The sequence below is a fragment of the Canis lupus genome, chromosome 4, assembly GCF_003254725.2.
Source record: "Canis lupus dingo isolate Sandy chromosome 4, ASM325472v2, whole genome shotgun sequence".
NCBI classification, from domain to species: domain Eukaryota; kingdom Metazoa; phylum Chordata; class Mammalia; order Carnivora; family Canidae; genus Canis; species Canis lupus.
This window is the reverse complement of record NC_064246.1, coordinates 60,055,926-60,079,514: the sequence shown is the minus strand read 5'-3', so window position 1 is coordinate 60,079,514 and position 23,589 is coordinate 60,055,926. Positions and strand designations below refer to the sequence as shown.

Here is a 23,589-nt window from a genome sequence, read left to right as displayed (position 1 = left end):
GGAACCTGCCTCCTGGGGGAGCCTTTGCCCTCCAGAGGCCGGATGGGTCAGAAGAGGGAGCCCTAGACTGGAGACGGAAGCTGGAATCAAGCCTGCACTGGGGACTGTCTTGATTCTCAATACTGGGAGCTCATTAGCCCAAAGGTAAAGAGCAGACAACCATGGCTTCACTTCTTGGAGCCTCATCATCCTATTCAGTGACATGGGGGTCACAGCTGTCCCTACCCTTCAGGGCTGCTGTGGGGATACAGCGGGAGAATCCACGTAAAACCACAGATGGGTGAGCAACAAGTGATGGCTGCCATTATTTCATGGTCTGGATACTTCTGCTGTGTGAGTGGGTGTCCTGGAATCTCAGTGTCTACATCTCTGAAGTGGAGGGGTTGGCCCTGGCTGCCTGCAGGCTGTTGCAGAGGGTCCGCACAGCCACAGGAGCCAGTCCCTTATGCTTGTGCAGGGCATCCTGGGCCACGTGGCCCTTCACACCCACAATCTCACTGGTCTTCAGACAACCCAAGGATGTAAGCAGAGGATGGTATTATCCCCATGTTACAGACAGGGAAAGAAGGCCCAGGGGAAGAAAGTGGCTTCCACAAGGCCACACAGCTGATTAGCAATGGAGCCAGGTCTCGAAGCCATGCCTCTCGTTCGCTAGCCTCTTCTCTTTTCAATTCAAGGGGCAGATGCAGGAGAAAGCTTGTTCAAACCCTGATGTGCAGGAGGCCACATCAGCCCATCCCTTCTGCCCAGTGATCCCAACCCCGCTGCTCGATGGCTCTGAGTGCACAGACCCCGTTCTTCCTTCTGCCTCCACAGTGTCCCTGCCCACCTGCTCACAGCTGTCCCCCCTCTCCACAGGTCATCCGAGAGGTAAGCAAGGCTGCTGGGGTGACGGAGGGGGCAGATGTGCCCAGGTCCCCAGTCCTCCTCTGCAAGCTGGACCTAGACAAGGTACATCTGTCTCATCTGTCTCGAGGTCTCCCCTGTGCCAGGCAGCGGGGACTGAACACAGGTCCTGCTGGTGGTGAAGCCAGGCACCCACCGTGGTGTCCTACAAGCCGTGGGTGCCCAGCTCGGAGCTGGCACCACAGTAGGCATTCAGTAAATGTCTACTGAACGAATGAATGCATGCATGCATGCATGAATCAATGAATACTCATGTCCAAGGTGCAGTATGAGCCAGGAGGGAGTAACTAATGCTGCCAGGACAGGAGGAGGTCACGGTTGAATGGAGCCATTAAAGCAAATTGGAAACTCAGAGTAGCGTGCCCCAATGGGACATGAGTGAAATGGTCACTTGGTAGTTGGTCAGGCAGTCGGAAAATATGTGCTATAGCACCTTGGCTTTGCCAGGTGCTGGTGGGTGATAAAGAGACTCAGCCTCAAGCCTACACACATGCATCTTGCATGATATAATAAAGGTTAGTGTAGAGTATGATTGTGTGGCCGGCATCATCCCGTAGGCTTTACAACGTTATTACCTATTTTAATTTCTATGACAACTCTCTGATGAATTTCATTTTCAGATGACGAAGCTGAGACACAGAGAGGTTGTTTGTCCCACAGTTAGTAAGAAGCAGAGCAAGGATGTATACCCAGACTCCTGGCTCTTGATGACTTTGCCACCCCATCTCTCAAGGGTGGGGGGGTACTGAGCTCTGCTTGGTGAGTAGTTAGTGTTAGTGAGCACCGTGCACCAGGCGCTGTGCTGAGCACGCAGGTGCGATCCTAACAGGAACACACAGCCACCCTGTGCTCCCCGGGGGGAGTCAGACACGAATGCCCAGGTGCGTGAGCCAGGGGTGTGTATGCCAGGGGATGCTCTTGGCTCAGGCATCAGGGAAACTTCTCTGAGAGAACACATTCGCGCTGAGGGTGAACAACGAGGAAGAAGGGTAGCTCGAATGTTGAGGCTGGTATTTTTGAAGCAAGTGGTATTGGTGACCGTGTCTCTCCATAGAATCCTGTATGTGAAGCGCCATCATCATCAAGTCAATTCCAAAGTGACCCGAGTGTGTTTTGTATTTGCGTTCTATCTTGATGAAACACTTACCATCTGTATACCATCGCAGGACAAATAGAACCAACCATAGCTTGTTTCCTAGTTTACAAGGGAGATTCTGATACTTTTGACAGATCTGTCCCAATTCTGACAGTCGCCGTGTTTCCAGCCTTTGGAAATTGAGGGGAGCGCAAGGTCTCTCCTATCTCTTTGGGTCCCCAAGTTCTGTGCTTATAGCAAAGCATCCCTGAGCCCGGTCTGAGGAGTCCTTGGCAGGAAACCTAGAGAGGCCTCAGAGCTCTGTACTTTTACTTTTTAAGCGAGCTGGTGCCATTTTAATCCTGTCCCACGTTTGGCTGGCACCGCTTAGCTTTTCAAAGGTCTCACAGCACACAAACCAGCTGTTAAAGACGATACTATCTGTTGGCCTTGCGATTTCACTTGGGCCAGCTCCCTGGAGAAGGGTGTGATTCAGGTGAGAAAACTGAGCCTTGGGGAGAGGAAAGGATTTTCCATGTTCCCCTGACTAACAGGTGGTACCAGGGACAGAGTTTCTTCCAAGATCCTGATTCTTGGAAGACTGACTCTCCCTCACCACCTCCACAGCACCTAGTAGGCGCTTAACTGACCGTGGATGAATGAGTGAACGAACGAACGGATGGACAGATGAACGATTGGTCCGGGGTGGCATATGAGTAAAACTGTGTTGGCTGCAATAAAGTTGCTGCCATGGGGCGTGTGTGCATGTCTTTACCACCCTCTTACCTGAGTCAGGACCATAACGACCCCTCTCTTGTCACCACTCATGTTTCCTGGTCACCAAGTCCTGCCGTAACTATTTTGAACATGCCTACTCAACCCTTTTCCTACATCCTGTCATCTTAGCTCCTCCTTTACCACGTGTCACCTTGCCGAAAATGACTCTCTCTCGTGTGGCTCTTTTGCTTATAGTCTATCCCCACAAAACCACCGGAGGTCACTTCCTAAACCAGTTGTATTACATTAATATCCCACTTAAGTACCTTCCCAAACCCTGTCACATACTGAATGTGGACAATCCTAGGAATTTATTGCCATGTGTTATATACAATGAGTCGCCTGGCTCACCAAGATGACGAGAGATTCCAAGACACAACTGTCCTAAGTCAGCATGTCTCCCCATACCTGGTATAGTGTCAGGCACAGGAGAGGTGCTGACAAATATCAGTTAGGTGATCATCATGTGCAGAGGCTGGGAGGGTTGAACCAACAAAAGGGGACTTCTGAGTGTGCCCGCTGACACGGGGCTGTCTGTGTCCCTCCCCAGAGACTGTCCCAGGAGAAGCAGACCTCAGACTCGGACAGCCTGAGCATGGGTGACAGCTGTTCTACTCTAGGCCGCCGGGAGGCCTGCGACCACGGTAGGAGCCTCTGGGGGCTCAGGCCAGAGAATGCCAGAGCTGGGAGGGGACTTGCACCAGCACACGGTGGAGAACGGGTCCTGACTGCTCTGGGGATCTGGGGAAGGTCACCCGGCCTGTCCACACTGCAGTGGCAGCCAGGCCCCGTGTGCAGGCTGAAAGGGCAGTGGGGAAGGCTGGGGTGGGTGGATCTGGGGCTTGGGGCTCCCTCCCTTCAGGTAACCCATCTCCATGGCAACAGGCAAAGGGAAGAAGAGCAGCTTGGCAGAGCTGAAGGGTTCAGTGAGCAGGGCCGCAGGCCGCAAGATCACCCGCATCATCAGCTTCTCCAAGAAGAAGCCGCTGGCTGATGACCTGCAAACATCCTGCCCCGATGAGGAGGTTCCATGCTGCGGTGGGTCCTGGGGAGGAGGATAATCAGACCCTGCAGCTGTGGGTGCTGGGCTAAGCCAGAAAACCCTCTAGGCCTCCCTCGCTTGCTTCCAGGGCAGAGGAGAGAATTGCACCCAACCCACACTCCGTCAACAGTCCACGCCTTTCCATCACTTCTCTCCTGTGAGGCCCTGACACTCAGGAAAAGCCACCTGACTCCCTATCTCTGTTTCCCTGTGACCTCAGCTCCCATCACTGCCCGTCTGTAGACCTCAGTTTCCTCCTCTAGGATGGGAGGAGATTATCTTATTTCCTCTCAGCCCATAACATGCCAGATGTGTTAAGTTACAACTCAGTCTTACAAAGCAATTTCTTGGACAAAAATATTTAAGTACTTATAAAGGCATTCAGTGTGAGTTAAACGTGGTTATAAATGCCCTCAGTGTGAGTTTAACACGGTTTGGAAGGGAAGACATTTTATTCTGTTCTTGTTAATGCAGTGTCCTGTATGTATCCTGGAATCCAAAAGAAAATTCTGTATTTTGGATATGCAGTAATACTTCATTAAACCTCAAAAAAACATTATAAAATCACATGGCTACTAAGAATTATTTTGTAACCAGTGAATCGGGGCATGTTATGGGAGAAAAAAATCATTTGAGTCTAACATGTTAAGAGTGAGAAAAAAAAAAAAATAAGAGTGATTTCTAAACCCGTTGGTCATCAGCCTGTGCCCTGCTCATTTTAGAACTTTCTCTTGGGTAGATACTTTTATTCCCACCTGCTGCCACCAGGTGTCAGCATCACCCATTATTTTCTGTCTAATGGTTCTGGTATTTGGGGAGGAGGAAAGGCAAAAGGGATGGTTGTCCTTTATTCACCTATGCCGTGTTCCCTGGCCCTTTTCACCGAGCTGGGTTTGGTACGAGGGCTGTGTAGCAGTACAAGAATGTGATTATCTGTCCCCATTTCAGACAGGGAAATGAAACTCAGGGAGCAGAGGGGGCCAAAGGTCACAGGATGGCCCAGAGAGCGTGAGCTGATCTGGGACCCACAAGGCCTTTTTCCAGCTAGAGAATGATGGTTGTCCGGGTGCTTTGCCCCCAGGGTGTAGACAGACCCATGCAGACCCACAGCTCCCACCTGGGGCTTCCCCAGGGCCGGCTGTCAGGGGTTCATACCACCCGTCTCCCCCCCTCAGGCTATCTGAACGTGCTGGTGAACCAAGGCTGGAAGGAGCGCTGGTGCCGCCTGAAATGCAACACTCTGTATTTCCACAAGGATCACACGGACCTGCGGACCCATGTGAATGCCATTGCTCTCCGTGGCTGTGAGGTGGCCCCGGGCTTTGGGCCCAGACATCCATTTGCCTTCAGGATCCTGCGCAACAGGCAGGAGGTTGCCATCCTGGAGGTGAGAGGAGAAAATCCAGGTGGTTCTTGGTGGTGGCAGCTGAGAGAAGTTTGGGCTTAGATATGGGCTTTTGTCTTGGGGGCCTTGCTGCTGACGTTGCACAGCCCAAGGACAAAGTAAGCCCACCTGCTGCCACGTGACCACAAAGGCCTGCCAATTAAAATACAGGGCACCCCCTTAAATTTGAATTTCAGATAAACAGCAATGTTTTGTTTTGTTTTAAAGATTTTATTTATTTATTCATGAGAGACACAAAGAGAGAGGCAGAGACACAGGCAGAGGGAGAAGCAGGCTCCCCGTGGGGAGAGTGATGCGGGACTCGATCCCGGGACCCGGGGATCATGACCTGAGCCAAAGGCAGACGCTCAACCACTGAGCCACCCAGACGTCCCAACAATGATTTTAATGTAAGGATATCCCGAGCACTATTTAGGATATACCTAGACTGAAGAAGTATTCGTTGTTTATCTGAAAGTCGAATTTAACAGGGCATTCTGCATTTTTATTTGCTAAATCTGGCGACCCTAGAACCAAGGTTTGTTTATTCTCCCCTATATTAAAATCCCAAGCCTGAGAGGCATCTCGTCTGATCTATCCCGAATCTGATTCTGGAATCCCCTCTAAAAGCTTCTCACCAGTGTCCGGCCACCTCAGGTAAACCACTGCCCTTCAAGGCAGCCTGCCCCTCCCTCCGGCAGCTACATTTTTAGAAAGGTGTTCTCCACACTGAGTTGAAATCTTCAAGCTTCATGAAGCCAGTAACCGTGCCTGTTCTGCATACTTTTGGTTTCTCCAGAACCCAGCATGATGCCCAGCACATACTGAGGGCTCAGTTACTATTTGTTGAACAAATGGCTGAATGAGAATGTTTTTCATGGTCGTTCCTACCCTGTGGCACTCACCCTCCTCCCGGAGGTCCTGCACTATGGGTGGAATCTCTCTTCTATATGTCATTTGTATGGCTTTTTAGAATTGAAAATGCAAACACTGGAGGAAAAGTAAGAGAACATTACAAACAAGGAAACTGAGGCCAGGGTTGCCAGGTGCCTTGTCCAAGACTCCAAAGGGGTCAGTGGCCTGTTGGTCTGATCCAAGAACGAAAACCCAGCCTCTTGATCTTGTTTGCTTTGCCGAGTACCCACTGCCTCACCCACTTCTTAAATCTCGAGAAATATTGTCTCTGTCACTCGTTTTTTTTTGTTTGTTTGTTTTTTTTTTTTTGGTAGGTTGGGATAGGTCTCTTACTTTTCTTAAATTAGACACAGAACTTTCCGGCAAGAAGTGTTCATCCTTTGGTCAAGTTTAGCATTTGTGTGTTCAGTTGATGTTATAAGAATGCTCTTTAAATGAGAACTAGCAGAGCTGTGGGTTTAGTTAACCAGTAACTTGTTGGCAGTTTTCCTGCTTGCAGTTCTACAAATAATTGGCAGTTATAAGAAAAAATTTTTTTTGATTTTTTGATTGCATGAGAAATAGTCTCCTCCAGTAATAAGTAAATATGTAAAAAAAAAAAAAAATTTCAGGGAACACCCAAATGCTGTTTTCACATCTAACTGGTCATAAAGGTTCTGAGGACAGTGAGTGTGTGTGTATCTTAGAGAGATGGTCAGGGAGGGCTTCCCCAAGGAGGAGGCATTAAGACTGAAACCTGGATAAAGAAAAGGTGGAAAAAAAGAAAGAAAAGGTGGAAGCCACTTGGAGTTCTGGATGTGTGTTGCAGTCCTGTTGCTCTTGGATCCCTAAGTATTGAGTACATAGCAGGTACTGTGCACAAATATGGGTTCGGCGAAAGTGAACAGGTAGCCTGAGCCCCTAACAAACCAAAGTGAACTCATCAGCCTGTTGCCTCCTCTCCCTCAGGCAAACTGCTCAGAGGACATGGGCCGCTGGCTTGGGCTGTTGCTGGTGGAGATGGGCTCCAGAGTCACTCCCGAGGCGCTGCACTATGACTACGTGGACGTGGAGACCTTGACCAGCATTGTCAGTGCGGGGCGCAACTCCTTCCTGTAAGGGGCCCACACCCCACAGCCCCCCTGCAGCCTCCCAGAACCTCTGAGTCTGGCATGGGCACTGGGAGGGAAGAGAGGAAGATCTGGGGAGGACTCTGTTTCTTTGGGAAGTCAGGGTGGGTGCCTTCCTCCTCCAATAGGCAGGAGCGAGCTGGCTAAGGGAGGTAGCCCACAGGTCAGGGGAAGCTGTGGATGCAATGAGCAGAAGAGAAGAAACCCTTCTGCATGGTGACCTGGGCTCAGCTCTTAGGCCACGGAACCTCAGGTTCTCGCACCCTTGGCCATCAGGGCTGGTACATGCATTGGAAGAGCCGGCCAGCGGCTTGGGGTGGTTGCCTGCCTCTTGGATCCTCTGTGTTCACTTAGAGAATGGAGGGGATGAATTATTCACCTCTCAGTTGCTTGTGAGAATCTCATGGGTCACCACCTCTGAGACCATTAACACAGCAATGGCCCAGCACTGCCTAGCTTGGTTGTGTTACTAACCTTCTAACATCCATCACAGAATCAAATAAGAGTGGATAGAAAAGCACTGTAAGCCAGAAAATGTCTTCATCATTGCCATCGTCATGACGCCTTCTATTTTCTAGATATGCAAGATCCTGCCAGGATCAATGGCCTGAGCCCCGTGTCTACGATGATGTTCCTTATGAAAAGATACAGGTGCGGTCCCTGTGGCAAAGGCCATGGATTACCTCTTATTCTCTGTCACTACTCCAATTTTCCCATACCTCAGAGAGTCTAGAAAAGGGAGTCTTAGAGGTGAGAGCTCAGTGTCATCCAGCACTGTCCAAGGCAGGGGTCCTGGCGTGCAGACATGTCTGCTCTCCTTGGCAGCTTGATACCCTCTAAGACTCCTTTTTCTAGACTCTCATCTCTAGACTCCCATCCTTCCTCTGCTTATATGGTTTTTCTTCAGATTCAGATGAACCAGTGGATGCAGCTCGAGATCTTTCTCGAGATCTCAGTTGCAGAGATTAGCTGCAAGACAGCTTAGTACCTAACGGCATGAACTTTGGACTCAGGGCTGAATCTGAGTTAGCTTGGGCTTCACTTCAGATGAATATTATAAAACCTACTCAATTGGATCATTGCAAGAACTAAATGAAATAATATATGGAAAAAAATAAAAATTAAAAAATAAAAGAAATACTATATGGAAAGAGCTTAGCAGCACCTAAACACTGGAATGTTTCACATGCAGTAAATAGTACTATCGCTATCAATATCATTATTATATTTATAATCATATTCCATTCATGGTTCCCTGAGCTCTGAGCGGATTCTGAGTGCACTCTTCATGCACAAACGTAAAGTGCCTGGGTGGCACAGGGGCACCTGGGTGGCTCAGTCAGTTAAACATCTGCCTTTGGCTCAGGTTATGATCTCAGGTCCTAGGATCGAGCCCCTCGTTGGGCTCCCTGCTCAGTAAAGAGTCTGCTTCTCCCTCTCCTTCCCTCTCTCTCAAATAAATAAATAATTTTTTAAAAAATAGATAGCCATATTATTATGTAACTTCCACCATTGGCTGACATCATCCACGACTTTTTATCTTAACTGGGAATGCTTATATTTAGCAATTGCAGAAATTTTGGAGGATACTTCCAAATGATTTGAAGACAGAAATATCTATGATATATCAAATATGGTCACCCACAGCCCTCAAGACTTCCAAATTCTCCTCTCAACAGATATTCCAGTTTAGGGGTTCCTTCTGCAGCCCATGACAGGAAGGTATGAGGATCAAAGGATATACGCTAGTAGAAGTAGTCTGTAAATTGTTGAGTGTGGCCCCAGTTTAAAAATGTAAGGCCAAGATACCAGAGGTCCTGCAATGCTCACCAACCACGCTTGGACCAAATACACCCCTGCATGGAGGGCTCTGAGCCTACCTGAGCTTTACCTTCTTTCTCCATTTTCCGCAGGACGAGGAGCCCAAGCGACCTGCTGGGGCCCAGGTAAAACGCCATGCCTCCTCCTGCAGTGAGAAGTCCCATCGAGTGGATCCACAGGTCAAAGTCAAGCGCCATGCCTCCAGTGAGTTCTGGATGGGAGCGAGGGAGGGAAAGAAACGACTGACTGGGGGGATCTCAGATCTGATTCCTTCAGGCATTGGGCAAATAAATTAATGAATAAAGGGAGATGTAAGAAAATACTCTACCATAAGAAAAAGGACAGCACGAGCCAGGGGTAAGGGGCAGCTAGCATGTGACCTCAGAGGGAAAACGAAAGGGAATGGGGTTATAGGGGAAGACTGTAAGAACCAGGCATGCTGGGATCCTTGGGTGGCGCAGCGGTTTGGCGCCTGCCTTTGGCCCAGGGCGCAATCCTGGAGACCTAGGATCGAATCCCACGTCGGGCTCCCTGCATGGAGCCTGCTTCTCCCTCTGCCTATGTCTCTGCCCCTCTCTCTCTCTCTCTCTGTGACTATCATAAATAAATTTAAAAAAAAAAAAGAAAAAGGAACCAGGCATGCTCAGGCTCCACTTATAGGACCAGCCACTACACAGCTTCAGCCCATGGCTCCCATGCAACAGGGCCAGCCCAGGTTTGCAGGTTATTTGACACCAGAAATCTTTATATGAGATTTATATATGAAACCTACTTACTTTTTAATAATAGTGACTGATTTTCAAAAATTTTAACACTAAAGAAGGCCAAATATGTTTTTATGCTGCAGTGTGGCATATATATGTATACACATATGTTCACATATAAAATTCATCCTCACATTGTGTCTGTTCCAAAGGCTAAAAAATATTTATAATTTCTGATCTGCGGTAGAACGTGGAGAAATGAAGCCCTCCAAATACCCTTGAGGCAGCTGCCGTGAAAGGCACCGCTCACTCCTGTGTCCCAGCCTGAGCTCCCCCTAGCACCCCATGGGAGCTCAGTGAGTTGCCTGATTGCCACACTGCACAATAAAGGCTAAGCAGGCCAGACTCTGGTAAATTCTGTTTGATTTCCAACACTAATCTCTGCTCTGATGTGATTCATGAGCCAGCCAGCTTCCAGTAGGACAGCATATTCCAAGAATCTTCCAGTTATTGCTTTACAGTTCTTCCTCCTGCCCCTGAACAAAGTCAAGTTCAGTTCCTTGCTTTTTGAAGATTTATGTTTAAAATACTTTTCTTTATTAGATCCCTACTTCATTAATGTAGATGATCTCTTCTGAGGGTCAGGAGACCTGTATTCCGTTCCCCCACTTGACCCTTAAATTGCTCAGTAACTTTGAAAAGGGCCCTTCCCCTCCCTGGGTCTGAGTTTTCCCACTGAACAGTAAGGGGGTTGTTGTATAACATTCCTTACACTACTTTTGTCAGCACTGGAAATACGGGCCTTTACGGGATGCCCGTTTTCAAATGGAAAAGTAGGGGCACCTGGGTGGCTCGGTCGGTTAAGCGTCTGACTCTTGATTTCGGGTCAGGTCATAATCCCAGGATCATGAGATCAAGCCCCCACGTTGGGCTCTGTGCTGAGTGTGAAGCCTGCTTAGGATTCCCTCTCTCCCTCTGCCCCTCCCAACTACGCTCATGCTCACTCTCTCATCTGCTCTGTCTAAAAAAAGAATTAAAAAATAAAAATAAAATGGAAAAACAAACTGAAATAAGTATGTAAGATTAAAGAAATCGGAAAACATTCAAAACCACCACAACAAAAATAACAAAACACAGATTCTTTCTTCAAATTAAATGTTATATTGAAGTATAGTTTATAAGAGATATAAAAGCGGTGCTGCTCTGGCTGGAGCTAGGAGATCCACTGGTCCCCTGCATTAGCCTGTCAGCAGTCACTGTGAAATCACAGGGCTCTTTGCAGGGCAGTTGGAAACCACAGATCTAGCCCAACAGTGTGTCTCAGATGAAAGCACCGAAGAACATTGAAGTGTCTTGCCCAAGATCATGTTTTAGTTGCTGATGACTGTAATGAATTACTCAAAATGTAATAGCTCAAAAAGTAAAGATGTGTTAAGTCACAGTTTCTGTGGGTCAGGAATCCCGGAGCAAATTAATTATTAGTAGTTCTGGCTTGGGGTCTCTTGAAAGGTTGCTAAATCTATTTCATTTTATTCTCTATTTGTGTCTTTCCAACTCTGGAGGTGTTGAAGTACTATGTATTTTATAAAATATTGAGGATAACAAATGGTGTTTGGGTTTTTTTTTTCAAAGATTTTATTTATTTATTCATGAGAGACATAGAGAGAGAGGCAAAGACACAGGCAGAGGGAGAAGCAGGCTCCGTGTAGGGAGCCCGACGTGGGACTCGATCCCAGATCTCCAGGATCAGGCCCTGGGCTGAAGGCAGCACTAAACCACTAAACCACCTAGGCTGCCTGGTGTTTGGGGTTTTTAAGGTCCTTATTGGCTACAATATAACACTGACAACACTTTTCTGGTCTACCGTTTTATTTTCAGTTTGCCTGCCTAAGTCTTCGAGAAAAATCCCCCTAGGATACCATTGTGTATCTGGGACATTGGGGGAAGTATAAGTCCCCTTCTCTTTCCTCCATGCTTTATTTATGATCAGGCTTGAACTACAGTGTTGTTGTGACAAGAACCGGTTGTTCATGTGTCACCGGGTAGCCACTGTGATCTCTACAAGAGCTATAGAGACAAACCCCCAATTATCAGTAAGCCAAGGGAATCACCCCAAACTCCACACCCTACCAACCAACTTAAAAGGGCTGTTGAGTGAATGTCTGAAACTAAAATAAGTAAATAAAAATTTCCCTGAGACATCAGACTGTGGCATTGCCCCAGCGAGAACAGTAATGCATGGCACAGAGCCTGGAGTTAGACACATATGAGCTCAAACTGGGCTCTGCCTTCATTAGCAGTGAGACCAACCTCCCTGTGCCTCTGTTCCCCCAACAACAAAACAGAGCTAATAATAGTAAGTATTTATGAAGATTAAATGGAAATGAATGTAAATGGCCTAGTGTATAGTAAATGCTCAATCAATTTTTGCCAATTATTGTTATTGTCCACCATAATGTAGAGCCTGCAACAGATTCCTGGGCCCCTCTCTCTCCCCCCACCCATTTTCCAGGAATAAAACAGGCAATGCCTGACTTTAGTCCAAGGTCTTGATTCTCTGTGGCTCTGGGTTGGATGTCCCTGTCTACTTGTCTTATATATACCTGAGAGTTGACTGCAAAATGCCCTTTTAAAACTAAAGTGTGGGGGTGCCTGGGTGGCTCAGTCGGTTAAGCATCTGCCTTTGACTCATGTCATGATCTTGGAGTCCTGGGATTGAGCCGCAGGTAGGGCTCCCTGCCCAACAGGGCGTCTACTTCTCTTTCTCCCTCTCCCTCTGTGTGCTTGCTTGCTTGCTCTGTCTCAGATAAATAAATCTTTTTAAAAAATTTAAAGTGTGCTATACACCACAAAATTTACTTTATATCATTATCTGACGTTTACTAAGCACTTCCACTAGATACTGTACCGAGTATTTTCCATGAATTTAAAACTTACCACAATGCTAAGAGGTAAATTTGATCAATGTCCATATTTACAAATGAGGAAACTAAGCCCTAGAGGGAAGCACAGAAACACCTCTATTCACTCCTGCCTGATATCACACACCTAGTAAAGGGCAAAAGAGAACACAAGCCTTGGTCTGCCTCATTCCAAAGCCCTTGTTCCTAGCCCCTGTGCTCTGCTGCCTCCTTTCTGCTCCTGTTTTCTTGAGGGAGTCACACGCTAAAGATATAGATCTAAATATTCCCATTTTATAGATGGAGAAGTTGAGGCTGAGAAAGATGCTAAGGCCACCCAAGTACCTTTGCCTGCCTTATATCTCTGCAGGCGCCAATCAGTACAAGTACGGTAAGAACCGAGCTGAGGAAGATGCCCGAAGGTACCTGGTTGAAAAAGAAAGGCTGGAAAAAGAGAAGGAGACAATCCGGACGGAGCTGATGGCCCTAAGGCAGGAGAAGAGGGAGCTGAAGGAAGCCATTCGGAACAACCCAGGTACTATGTGGGTGTGTCCTGGGGGAGGGGGGGCAGCAGGGGGCAGGCCCAGCCTTGACACCTCCCATGGCAGAGGTCACCTGGTTATCCAGGACAGGTGCGCTTCTCCTCCTCTTTTTCCTTAACATCATCATCATCATCCTTCCTAATAAAAGTGCCATCAATTCAATAACTGCTTTTAGGTAAGGGGATGAAAAAGCATCACAAAAATGTGTACACTTAATGTAGTAAAATTCAAGCTGATTTTAGAAAAGTTAAAATGTGGGAAACAGAGTGTGCCTTAGAATCAAGGAAATAAGAGGTATCATTTTGAACCTCACATTAAGTCACTCATTCGCAGAAGTGCTCAGTACCCAACTGTGTGAGACACTGGTCCTGGTGCTAGGAATAATGGAGATCGTCCCAGGATCCTCTTCAGAAATCCAGAGGCATGAGCCCTGCAGGCCCAGCCTGCTCTGGGCTCTCTGCCCCCCATTTTCTGCTGTTTCCTTTGAACTCTCTCTACAGCTGTGGCTTGGCATATTTTTAGCCTGAGCTGTGCACACATGCTTGAGGGAACAGAGGCCTTGTCTTTTATCCTGCTCAATTTCTTTCTATAGCACATCACTTTGTAACATTTATTTATAATGTTTATCATTTTTATTTATTGTTATTTCTTTCTCATACACACACACACACACACACACACACACACAAACATGAGAACCATAAGGGCAAGGATCTTTGCCTGTTTTTTTTTCACTTATAAATCTCAAGGACCCAGACCAGCACCTGGTACATAGTAAGCACTAAGTACTCAATAAGTATTTACTGAATAGATGAATGAATGAATGAATGAATGAATGAATGAATGAATGAAAGAAAGAAAGAAAGAAAGAAGAAAGAAAAAGAAAGAAAGAAAGAGAAAGAAAGAAACTTTTAAAACTGATTAAGACCCAACACAGCTCTTGGCACAGAAAAGATGCTAATACAGGTTTATTAGTTGACTGAGTAAGCAGCAAAATCCCAGTAGGAACCCATGGTTAATGTAAAGCCATATACTATAACTCAGTTACAAGTAAGAGAAACCAAAGTCAAGCTGGCTTAGAGATGAAAGGAAGGGTGTCTGGGTGACTCAGCTGGTTCAGTGTTGGACCCTTGACCTTGGTTTGTGATTTCAGGGTCATTAGATTAAGCCCAGCATTGGGCTTTGCACACACAGTGGGGAGTCTGCTTCTCTCCCTTGCCCCTCCCCTTGTGCTCACTCTCTCTAAAATAAATACATCTTTTTTAAAAAATCCAAAAAAAATTTTTAAAGAAATGTAAAGAAACATGTAGGGGTGCCTGGCTTGCTCAATTGGTAGAGCATATGACTCTTGACCAGGATCATAAGTTCAAGCCCCATATTAAGCTTAGAGCTAACTTAAAAGGAAAAAAAATTAATTGGAAAGCTGAGTGATCAAGTGTAGCAAGGTCCAGGGATTTAAATGATGTCATCACAAAGTATATTTCTCTAATTCTGGCTACTGCCTTCCTCTATGTTGGTTTCATTCTGTGCCCTTCATGGTGTTATAATGGCTGCACAGCCCTGGTCCTCACCTAGTCCTCAGCTGCTCCAGCAGAGAAAACTTCTCTTCCCAGTGGACTCTACAAAAGCCTCAGAATTCACTCTGATTGGACCAACTCTAAACCAACCACTGTGAAAATGGAGATATGATTATGGGCCAGGTTTAAATTATGTGCCAACCCCTTGAACAAAAATTGAGGTCAGTTCCATCCAAATTATAGGGAAGGGGAGGAGAAAGGTGGTTTCCCTGAGGAAAATCAGGATTCTATATCCAGAAGGTAGGGAAATGAGTCCAGGGCTGGTAAAAACCATACAACCCAGCATGAAGCTGGAACTTTAGATCCAAAATCCATCTCTTAATCCTGACAAAGGGCTGGAAAAGCCCTCTGGAAAGGACAGACTAGAACCTGAGGTCCTGCCAAACCCCCTGATGCTTCAAGCCAGGCTCGGCTGTTTCTCATCGATGTCTCTGGATACAGGAGCCAAGTTAAAGGTTCTGGAGGAAGCCGTGGCCTCCCTGGAAGCTCAGTGTCGGGCCAAGGAGGAGCGCCGGATTGACCTGGAGCTGCGGCTGGTGGCTGTGAAGGAGCGCTTGCAGCATTCCCTGGCTGGGGGCCCGGCCCTGGGGCTCTCCGTGAGCAGCAAGAACAAGAGTGGGGTGAGTCCATGCCCTTCTGTGCCAGGGGCACCTGCTTCTTAATCCCCTCACTTGCTGTCAAGCTTCATGATCATCCTTTGAGGGTAGGAGTTATGCTCATTTATAGATGGCCAAACAGACACCCAGAGAGGAGAGGGAACATACTGAAAGAGAGTCTCCCAAAGAGGACAGGGCACCACTAAGAAGGGGACTCTCTGGCCTATGTTGTCTCCTCTGCAGCCCTACCATTTGACTTTTTATCCTGAACCCGAAGTAGCCTTCAGGTTATTGATAATTTTAACTACGATATGTTGAGTAAGAATAACATGTTTGAACAACCACCATAGGTCCGTATAGCATTTTTTTTTTTTTAAAGATTTATTTACTTATGAGAGACATAGAGAGAGAGAGAGGCAGAGACACAGGCAGAGGGAGAAGCAGGCTCCATGCAGGGAGCCCAACGTGGGACTCGATCCTGAGTCCCCAGGATCACACCCCAGGCCAAGGGCAGGTGCGAAACCGCTGCGCCACCCAGGGATCCCTCGTATAGCATTTTAACCTCTATTATCTCATATGATCTTCATGGCAATGGTGGGAGATAGTGCTAGGTGTATTCAAGCTACTAGATGAACAAGGAAACAGAGGTCAGACATGTTAAATGACTTACTCAAATTTACTCAGTTAAGTGGGAGACAGGATTTGCAATCCAGGAAGTCTGACTCCAGATCCCAGCATTAGCCACAGTACACGTGTCCCCCGTCTTAGAGTCCCGGGTGTATCAGGCTATCCGCAGGCCTTTGCATCCAATGCTCCAAGCAACCCTGTAAGGTAGATACTCTACCCGGAATGAGACCTCCTCAAGGAAAACCTAGCTGACCTCTGTCTCCATCTGAGAGTCTCAACCTCAGCACTACTGACATTTGGGGCCTATAATTCTTTTTATAGGGGACTACCTTGTGTACTGTAGGAGGAGGTTTAGCAGCATTCCTAGCCTCTACCTACTAGATGCCAATAACTCCATACCCAGTTGACAACTAGAAATGTCTCCAGAAATTGCCAAATGTCCCCTGGAAGGGCTCCCATTTGTGAACCACTGGTCTAAACAACCAAGAGTCCCACGTGTTCTTCTTTGTCATAGCACTTAGGCACAATTTGTGTATACATGTGTATATGGACATGTGTGTGTGTATGTATCCTTACTTGTCTAATGTCTGTCTCGCCCACTGGGTTGTATTTTTATTAAAAATTGGATTTTGTTTTATCATTACAGCCTTAGTTAGCCCTTTAACAGAGTCTGAAAAATAGGAGTGCAATAAATGTTTATTGAAAGAATAAAAGTTATGCCTGCCTTCAGACAAGGACATGGACACTCAGATGAAATAACTTGTCTGATACGTTTGGGTTGTCACTGGGAACTGTATTCTTAGTGTTGTAGTCGGGAGCCAAGCTGCCTGGTCAAACCACACCCTGCTTCTCTGAAGCCAGGCTGTTTCTTCTGCCCCAGGGCATCCTCTCCAAGGGGCTTTCCAATCTCATTTACAGATGAAGAGCTTAAAGGACAAACTCACAGAGGGCTGGAGGAGGAGCTAGAAGTGGTTCACTCATCCCAGCTGCTTCCTCCCACCAGTATGCCCTGAAATTCACATTCCAGAGAGCTTTTCCCACTTTGTGATCCTTTCTGATGGAAATAAAGAGAAGTCTTCTCTAAATTCCCTGCAGGCTTAGCTGTTAATATGCCACACAAAAGGAACGACATCCAGTAATGTACTAAGCAGCTATCTGGAAAAGTTAAGGGGTGAGGGCGTTGTAGAGGAGAAGGAATATAGGGGAGAGGTTAAGAATGTGCTGTGGGGTTTGAATTCCAGCTCTCCCACTCACCAGATGTGTGACCCTGAGCAGTGGCTTGATCTTCCCATTTTCCTCATCTGTAAAATAGGATGACTAATAATAGTACCTACTTTATAGGGTTGGAAAAGCTAAATGAGCTAATCCACCAAAAGCCTGGTGCATAGAGAGGGTTTGGTAATTTTAGACGTCATTACCTTTATTCCAAGACCCTCAAGGGTCTTCCTCCCCTTGCCATTTGGTGCTGGCATATATGCACAATGCCTTCTAATTTGCATTTTTTTGGAGGGCAAGCCAGCATTAGACCTCACCTTTGTAACTATTTCTCATCAACAGGAAACTGCAAATAAGCCCCAGAACAATGCCGCAGAGCAGCCTCTCCCTGTCAACTGTATTTCTGAGCTGAGGAAGAGAAGCCCATCCATCGTAACCTCCAACCAAGGAAGGGTGCTACAGAAAGCCAAGGTACAGCAATAGCTCAGTGAATTAAAATTCAGAGACCTGGCAGCCTCCTTTCTGTGGAACCTCAACAAGAACCCAAAAACCAGCTGGTGAGAAAGGCAGAGAATTGAATTGCCAACACATCCACACAGTAAAACTCACGAAGTTTGGTCAGAAAAGGTCCTCAATCTCATTCAGAACATATTTACTCATTCTTAACATACAGTTCTAACAAACTCAGTTTTCTGGATCCTGAGCCTACGGTGGATTTGGTACAGGAAAGGCCCTGTTTCATAGATGAGGAAACTGAAGATCAGAGAATGATGGGACCTGCCCAAGATTATGCAGGGTGTCAAGCACTGGGATGCAAAGGCGCCTCTTCCAATTCTAAGTCCTGGGCTCACTCCATGATCCTGGCCCACAGTCTAATCCTGGGGCCAGCTGTCTTCCAGAACTTTTGGGATTTTAGAAAGGTAATATGGTACATATACTGTATATGATGAAAAACCCCAACGAGTTCTCAGAAGTACCCTGAAACCAACCATGTTAAGAATTCTACAACAAGGCACATGAATATTCACACCATGTGGAATATATAGATCATAAACAGCCTCACATCAATCAGTTCAGGTCAAGTTTTGCCACCAATGGAGTTTGTGCCAAAACACTTGAGAAATATTTTGGTTTCAGGGCTTTCTGGATTTCAGAATTGGGGATAAGAAATTGTTGACTTGAAAAACAAACACCTGAGCATTAGGACATGAGATTAGAGAAATAACCAGCCAGAGGCTAGATCATCTAGACTAGAAATCAGCAGACTTGGTCTGTAAAGGTATATATAGAATTTGTGCACCACAGTTTCTTTCAAAATGACTCAGCTCTGCCAATGTAGTAGGAAAGTAGCCATAGACAACTTACAAATGATGAACATGACTGTGTTCCAATAAAACTTTATTTATGGATGCCAAGATGTGAATTTCATAAAATTTTTATATATCAAGAAAAACTATTCATTTGTTTTCAAACATTTAGAAATGTGAAAACCATTCTCAGTTGATGGATGTTACAAAAATATGCAGTGGGCCAGATATGGCCTATAGGCCAGTGTGCTTCTCTTTAATCCTTGTAGGCCATAGGAAGAACCGTGAATTTTGTTCTAACATAATGGAAAGTCATTGGCATATTTTGAGCAAAAAATCTGTGGATATGAATTACATTTTTAAGACCATTCCGGGGGTGCCTGGGTGGCCCAGTTGGTTAAGCATCCGACTCTTAATTTTGGCTCAGGTTGTGACCTCAGGGTCACAATCTCAGGGTCATGATATTGAGCCCTGCACTGGGTTCCACACTGAGCAAGGAGCCTATTCAAGATTCTTTCCCTCCCTCTTCCTTCACCCTTCCCCTTGCCCAATCTGGAACAATGTTGAGAACTGATAAGGGGACAAGGGAGACCAGTTTGGAGTCACCTAGATGAGACATGAGAAAGGTGTGGTGGAGGTGATTTGACGTGGCTGGCTTTGGAGGTAGAGGCAAAGGATTGGCTGATGGGGATGTGGAGGATGAGGAAAAGAAAGGAATCAAAGATGACTCCTATGTTATTGCCCTGAGCAGCTGCAGTTTAGGTGGCAAAGACTAGAAGAGCAGGTTGGGAGTGGAGAACCCTCCCAGCAAGAATGTTTGAACCATCCCATTTTACTCTCGTTCACACTATCACCTCCGCAGCTGGCTGAAAACCCTAGGCATCATTTGTGGGCAAAATGCCATTCACTACTGGCCAGGACTTCAGTGTCCCTCCCAGATGAAGTCCTACATGGCTCCAAGGGTGGGCTGCCTACCTTCACCCTTCCTTACAAAACTGCTTTGACTTCTGTGAGCCTCCTACCTGACCCCATCCCAGCATTAGAGCCAAGCATAGACTGGCCTCAGCTTCCTTCTCTGAGAAAGATATTTGAGCCCCCATAAAAATGAGGCCCAGAGTGGAAAAATGACTTGCCCATGGCTACCAAAGAAGAATGAGATTAGGACCCATGGCTCTTCTAATCTGGCCAGTGGAGATCTTTATGTAATTAGGTCCAGTAGAATGTTTTTTATCCTGCAAATCACACTAGAATATTCAGCAACCTGATTTGTCTTATCTTTCTGGACTTCAGGAATGGGAAATGAAGAAGACCTAGAAAAAGGATGAAGATTTCATTCTGAAGGAAACACAAGATTGTATTGAAAACACTTTTTTTTCACAAGGAGATGCCAGAAGACTGGAAGTAGCCCCCACTCTCCAGAGCAACCAAAAGACCAGCCTTTACTGTCTGCATGATTATAGGGGATATGGGGAGGGAAGAAGTGGAAGGGAAGGGGGAAGTAGAGGGTGTCCTCATAACTTCACAGAGGGTGGGAAACGGGGGTGGAGGGAGACAGAAATCTGTGCGGTTGTAAAGGTTTTGTTAAACGTCTTTACCTTCACTTGTGAAGAAGAAATGAAAGCACACATGAATGAGCCAATCCAAACCATTCTAGCATCCTACTCCCAGACTTTGGGGCAAAGACGACTGTACTGAAGCATTGGTAGGTAGTACAGGACAAAAAGATAAGACTCAATCATCTGATCACACTTGTGCCTATTGGATTCGTATTGGGCATTACTGACAACCCCGGTATGACATAAACAGACCGAAAAATCAATAGAATCTCCCTGCCTGCATAAAGGTGGACAAAAGCTATAGACAACACCCAAATTCTGCTATCATTCCTTATGTGCTCCAGAACTGGGCCAATTTGGCTACTAGAATCCTGCAGTTGAATTGTTTTCAAATTAGAGAGCTGATACACAGTAAGCAAGGGGAAGTTCAGCAGCAGACTTACTTTCAGCTCACTTTAAGTGACAGTGATAGGAACATGGATTTCTAATGTCCACAGAATGTTGCAGGTACCGTAGGGTGGGGTCATTTGTGGTCAGTCAGTCCTTTACCCATTTCCTATGACACTCAGGCTCTAGGAGCTAGGGCTAGAAATCCAAGTGACATTCTTTAAATCTTTATCCTGATTTTTGTACTTGAAGGCTCTCCAGTCTGCCCTTCCGTATCTGCTGTCAAGTAAAAATATCAGGGACACTCAAGTAACAGTGACTCTTTTCTGCTGTGAGTGCCTTTGACTAACACCCGATACTTTTATAGGGAAGCAAGGACTTCAAGTCTTGGGCAGTTTCCTTACTGTTCAACTAACTACTTTCTAAACAGTGTAGGCACTTTTTAGGTCTTTACATTTCCTTCCAAAAAAAAGATAAAACCAGTTAACCGTTAAGAGCTCAAAGGTTAGGTCCAAGAGAGAAAGAAAATCCCAGAATAACCTTTGGACACTTTGCTGGAGGCTTCATATACTTTACCCTACCTAGGGCTTTACATACTTTGGCCTTATCCGAACTTTACCCCACTTTGAGGTAGCTGGAGACCAGAGCAGGGAAAATAACCTGATCAAAGTCACCTAGCTGGTCAGTGGCAGAGCGTAAGGCTTAGGGCCTATGAGCCTATATCCAGACAGGGTTGGGTTTGAGCCCTGCCTCTGCCACTGACCAGCTGGTGAGTCTGGGAAAGTCACTTGACCTCTCTGATTTTCGTTTTCTTTATCTGTGAAACCTAGGTTAACAGTTCTATTTTCCTCCCAAGACTATTAGGTACATGGGAAACATCTTGCACACTGTCTGAGAAAGAAAAGCTCAGTCAATAGTGGCTCTTATTATTAGCTAGATAAGAAATGTCTGACTAAAAATCCTGTGTTCTTTCCACTGAAGAAATGATGTTTATATGGTAATCAGAGCCATCATAAAGCTAAACGGCAACTAATCCATAACTGACAGTTTTCATCCAGATTCCACTTAAAACATCTTTGGTGAAAAAGGAACTCACAAAATCTGGATTGTTAGTATTCTTTTTTAGAATGTGGATCCTGGAATGATACCCAACACTCCAATTATGTCCTCAGTGTTTTCTTTCTCAGGCAGTTATTATGGGATTGAACATCTTTCCCCACCGATAGATCTCGGGGGTCCTTGAGAGGAGGAACACTAGAGAATTAGTAATAAACATTTGAGCACTCCATGCATCAGGTACTGTGTTAGCCAAAGTACAGGTATACAACCTGTGCGGTCACAAATATTAGTAGAGCCCTGGCCTTGGTTTAATGTTCTGCTGTTGCCCTCTTAATAATTTTTGAACAAGGGGTGTCACATTTTCCTTTTACCCTTTAAATTACATAGCCAGTCCTGGTACTAACTAATGACTTTTCCAAGCATTAACCCTTTCATTTTCACTAAAACTCCGTGAGATAGGTTACGTTATCTCAGTTTTCAGTTTGGGAAACTGGAGCCCAGAGTTAGGAAGGGGTAGAGCCAGCAGCCCTTCCTCTTAGTTCCAAATTCCATTTCATCCATGTCTTACCCTACTCCCCCTGCACTGCAGCATTCAGAAGCACACTAGCACTTAATAGATGAATGAATGGATGCTCGCATGTAGCACATTTGGTGTAAGTCAGCTAAGAGATGTGTAACAAAATGGCTAAAGCATAGATGCCATTCCTCATTGTTAAAAAGCCTTTTTTTTTTTCTCCAAGGTATAGGCTCATGGCTGTAGGGTGGATTTGAAGCTCCATCCTTCCCGACACCGCCAAGTGTTGGGGCTATCAGATTTCTAGTGTCCCTGAATCCTCAGTGGGGGACCCTGAGCAGGCTTACCAACCTCTCTGAGCCTCACTTTTCTCAAATGTAAAAGGGAGATCATAATCCTTCCTTAACCCATGTTGCCCTGCTCCTGAGGCCAAAAGGAAAACATCAGGTGTTGGTTACATTGCATCTGGGCTGGGCCACGGACAGAATATAAAGATGCAGAAGTCTCCAGTTCTGTCCTCAAGGAACTCACAAGATGAGTAGAGAGAAAAATCTGACCCAAAGAGCTACAGTACAAGTAAGCTGTGTTATGGTGAAGATTTAGAATGATGAGGGCACACTTCTCATTCCTTAAATAATTTTTTTGGACCTTAGGGACTATCCAGTAACTACTGTGGCAACTCCCAAGTGCCCTCAACCCCGATCACCAGTCTATCCTAACTTCCTGACCCTTTTTCGTACTAAATCTCTCTACAATGCATTCACTTCCTCCTGTCTCCACGGACACTGACCATTTGATTCATTCAACAAATACTGGTTGGGAACCTACTATGTACACTGGACGTCAGAAACCACTCACGGCTCTGAACCAGACCGACAGGCTTCTGCTGAAACTCTAGTTGGGAGAACAAACAAAAAGAAAACAAAACAGAACGCGGAACCAGAAATGAGCTGGACACACACCTGAAAGAGTAGCTGCTTTAGGAAGGGCGTTACAAAGGCCTCTTGCGGGTCTCCAGGACAGAATAGACCCCCCCCCCCCCCCGCCCTGCACGAACTACAACAGCTGGTCTCCCTACCTCTTTGCTTAGACCCCAGCAATCTCCATCACACAGGAGTCAAAGCGACCTGTTAAACACGTAAAGGTCAATCAGAGTTAAGGCTCCAGCTCCTTCGACACAACATTTTCGGACTCCGTTAAGTCACCGACCCATCGTTCCCTGGCAATAGAGCCAACCCATCTCTGCCCTGACGGTGCTCACATTCTAGTAAACGGAAACGAGAAAATACTCCACATTTTAAAACACAGCCAAGTCAGAAAACAAGGAAACTGGAGGGGGTATAAAAAAAAAAAGAAAGAAAGAAAAAAAAAAAACAACAAGTAAGAGTGACGGCAGAGTCGGGCTTCAATTTTGGTCTTAAACCCGTCGCGCGGTGCGTTCCGCTCCGTGCTGCGTGCCCCCCGTTCCCTCCAGTATTTCAGCGCCTTGCTCACAATACTCTTCCCCTCGACCGGGTCTTTGCAGACGCTGTTCACCTCTACCCGAGCCACCTTCTTCCTCTTTTCATCTACTCAT

At 46.2% G+C, this 23,589-nt stretch overlaps 1 protein-coding gene across 4 annotated transcripts in view; it reads left to right on the top strand.

Annotated features, from left to right (window-relative positions):
• AFAP1L1 (actin filament associated protein 1 like 1) overlaps positions 1 to 20,749 on the top strand; it is a 60,044-nt gene extending 39,295 nt beyond the window's left edge. For all 4 annotated transcript variants that reach the window (XM_049109260.1, XM_049109259.1, XM_025435198.3 and 1 more), the window contains 11 exons: positions 859 to 951; positions 3,309 to 3,402; positions 3,644 to 3,796; positions 4,976 to 5,187; positions 7,048 to 7,193; positions 7,787 to 7,859; positions 9,122 to 9,233; positions 13,004 to 13,168; positions 15,194 to 15,372; positions 17,533 to 17,661; positions 19,788 to 20,749. In XM_049109260.1, the coding sequence (XP_048965217.1) occupies positions 859 to 951; positions 3,309 to 3,402; positions 3,644 to 3,796; positions 4,976 to 5,187; positions 7,048 to 7,193; positions 7,787 to 7,859; positions 9,122 to 9,233; positions 13,004 to 13,168; positions 15,194 to 15,372; positions 17,533 to 17,661; positions 19,788 to 19,811 (1,380 nt within the window). In that variant the 3' untranslated portion in view covers positions 19,812 to 20,749. The remainder of the gene's footprint in view (positions 1 to 858; positions 952 to 3,308; positions 3,403 to 3,643; positions 3,797 to 4,975; positions 5,188 to 7,047; positions 7,194 to 7,786; positions 7,860 to 9,121; positions 9,234 to 13,003; positions 13,169 to 15,193; positions 15,373 to 17,532; positions 17,662 to 19,787) is intronic.
• Positions 20,750 to 23,589: the final 2,840 nt, after the last annotated feature.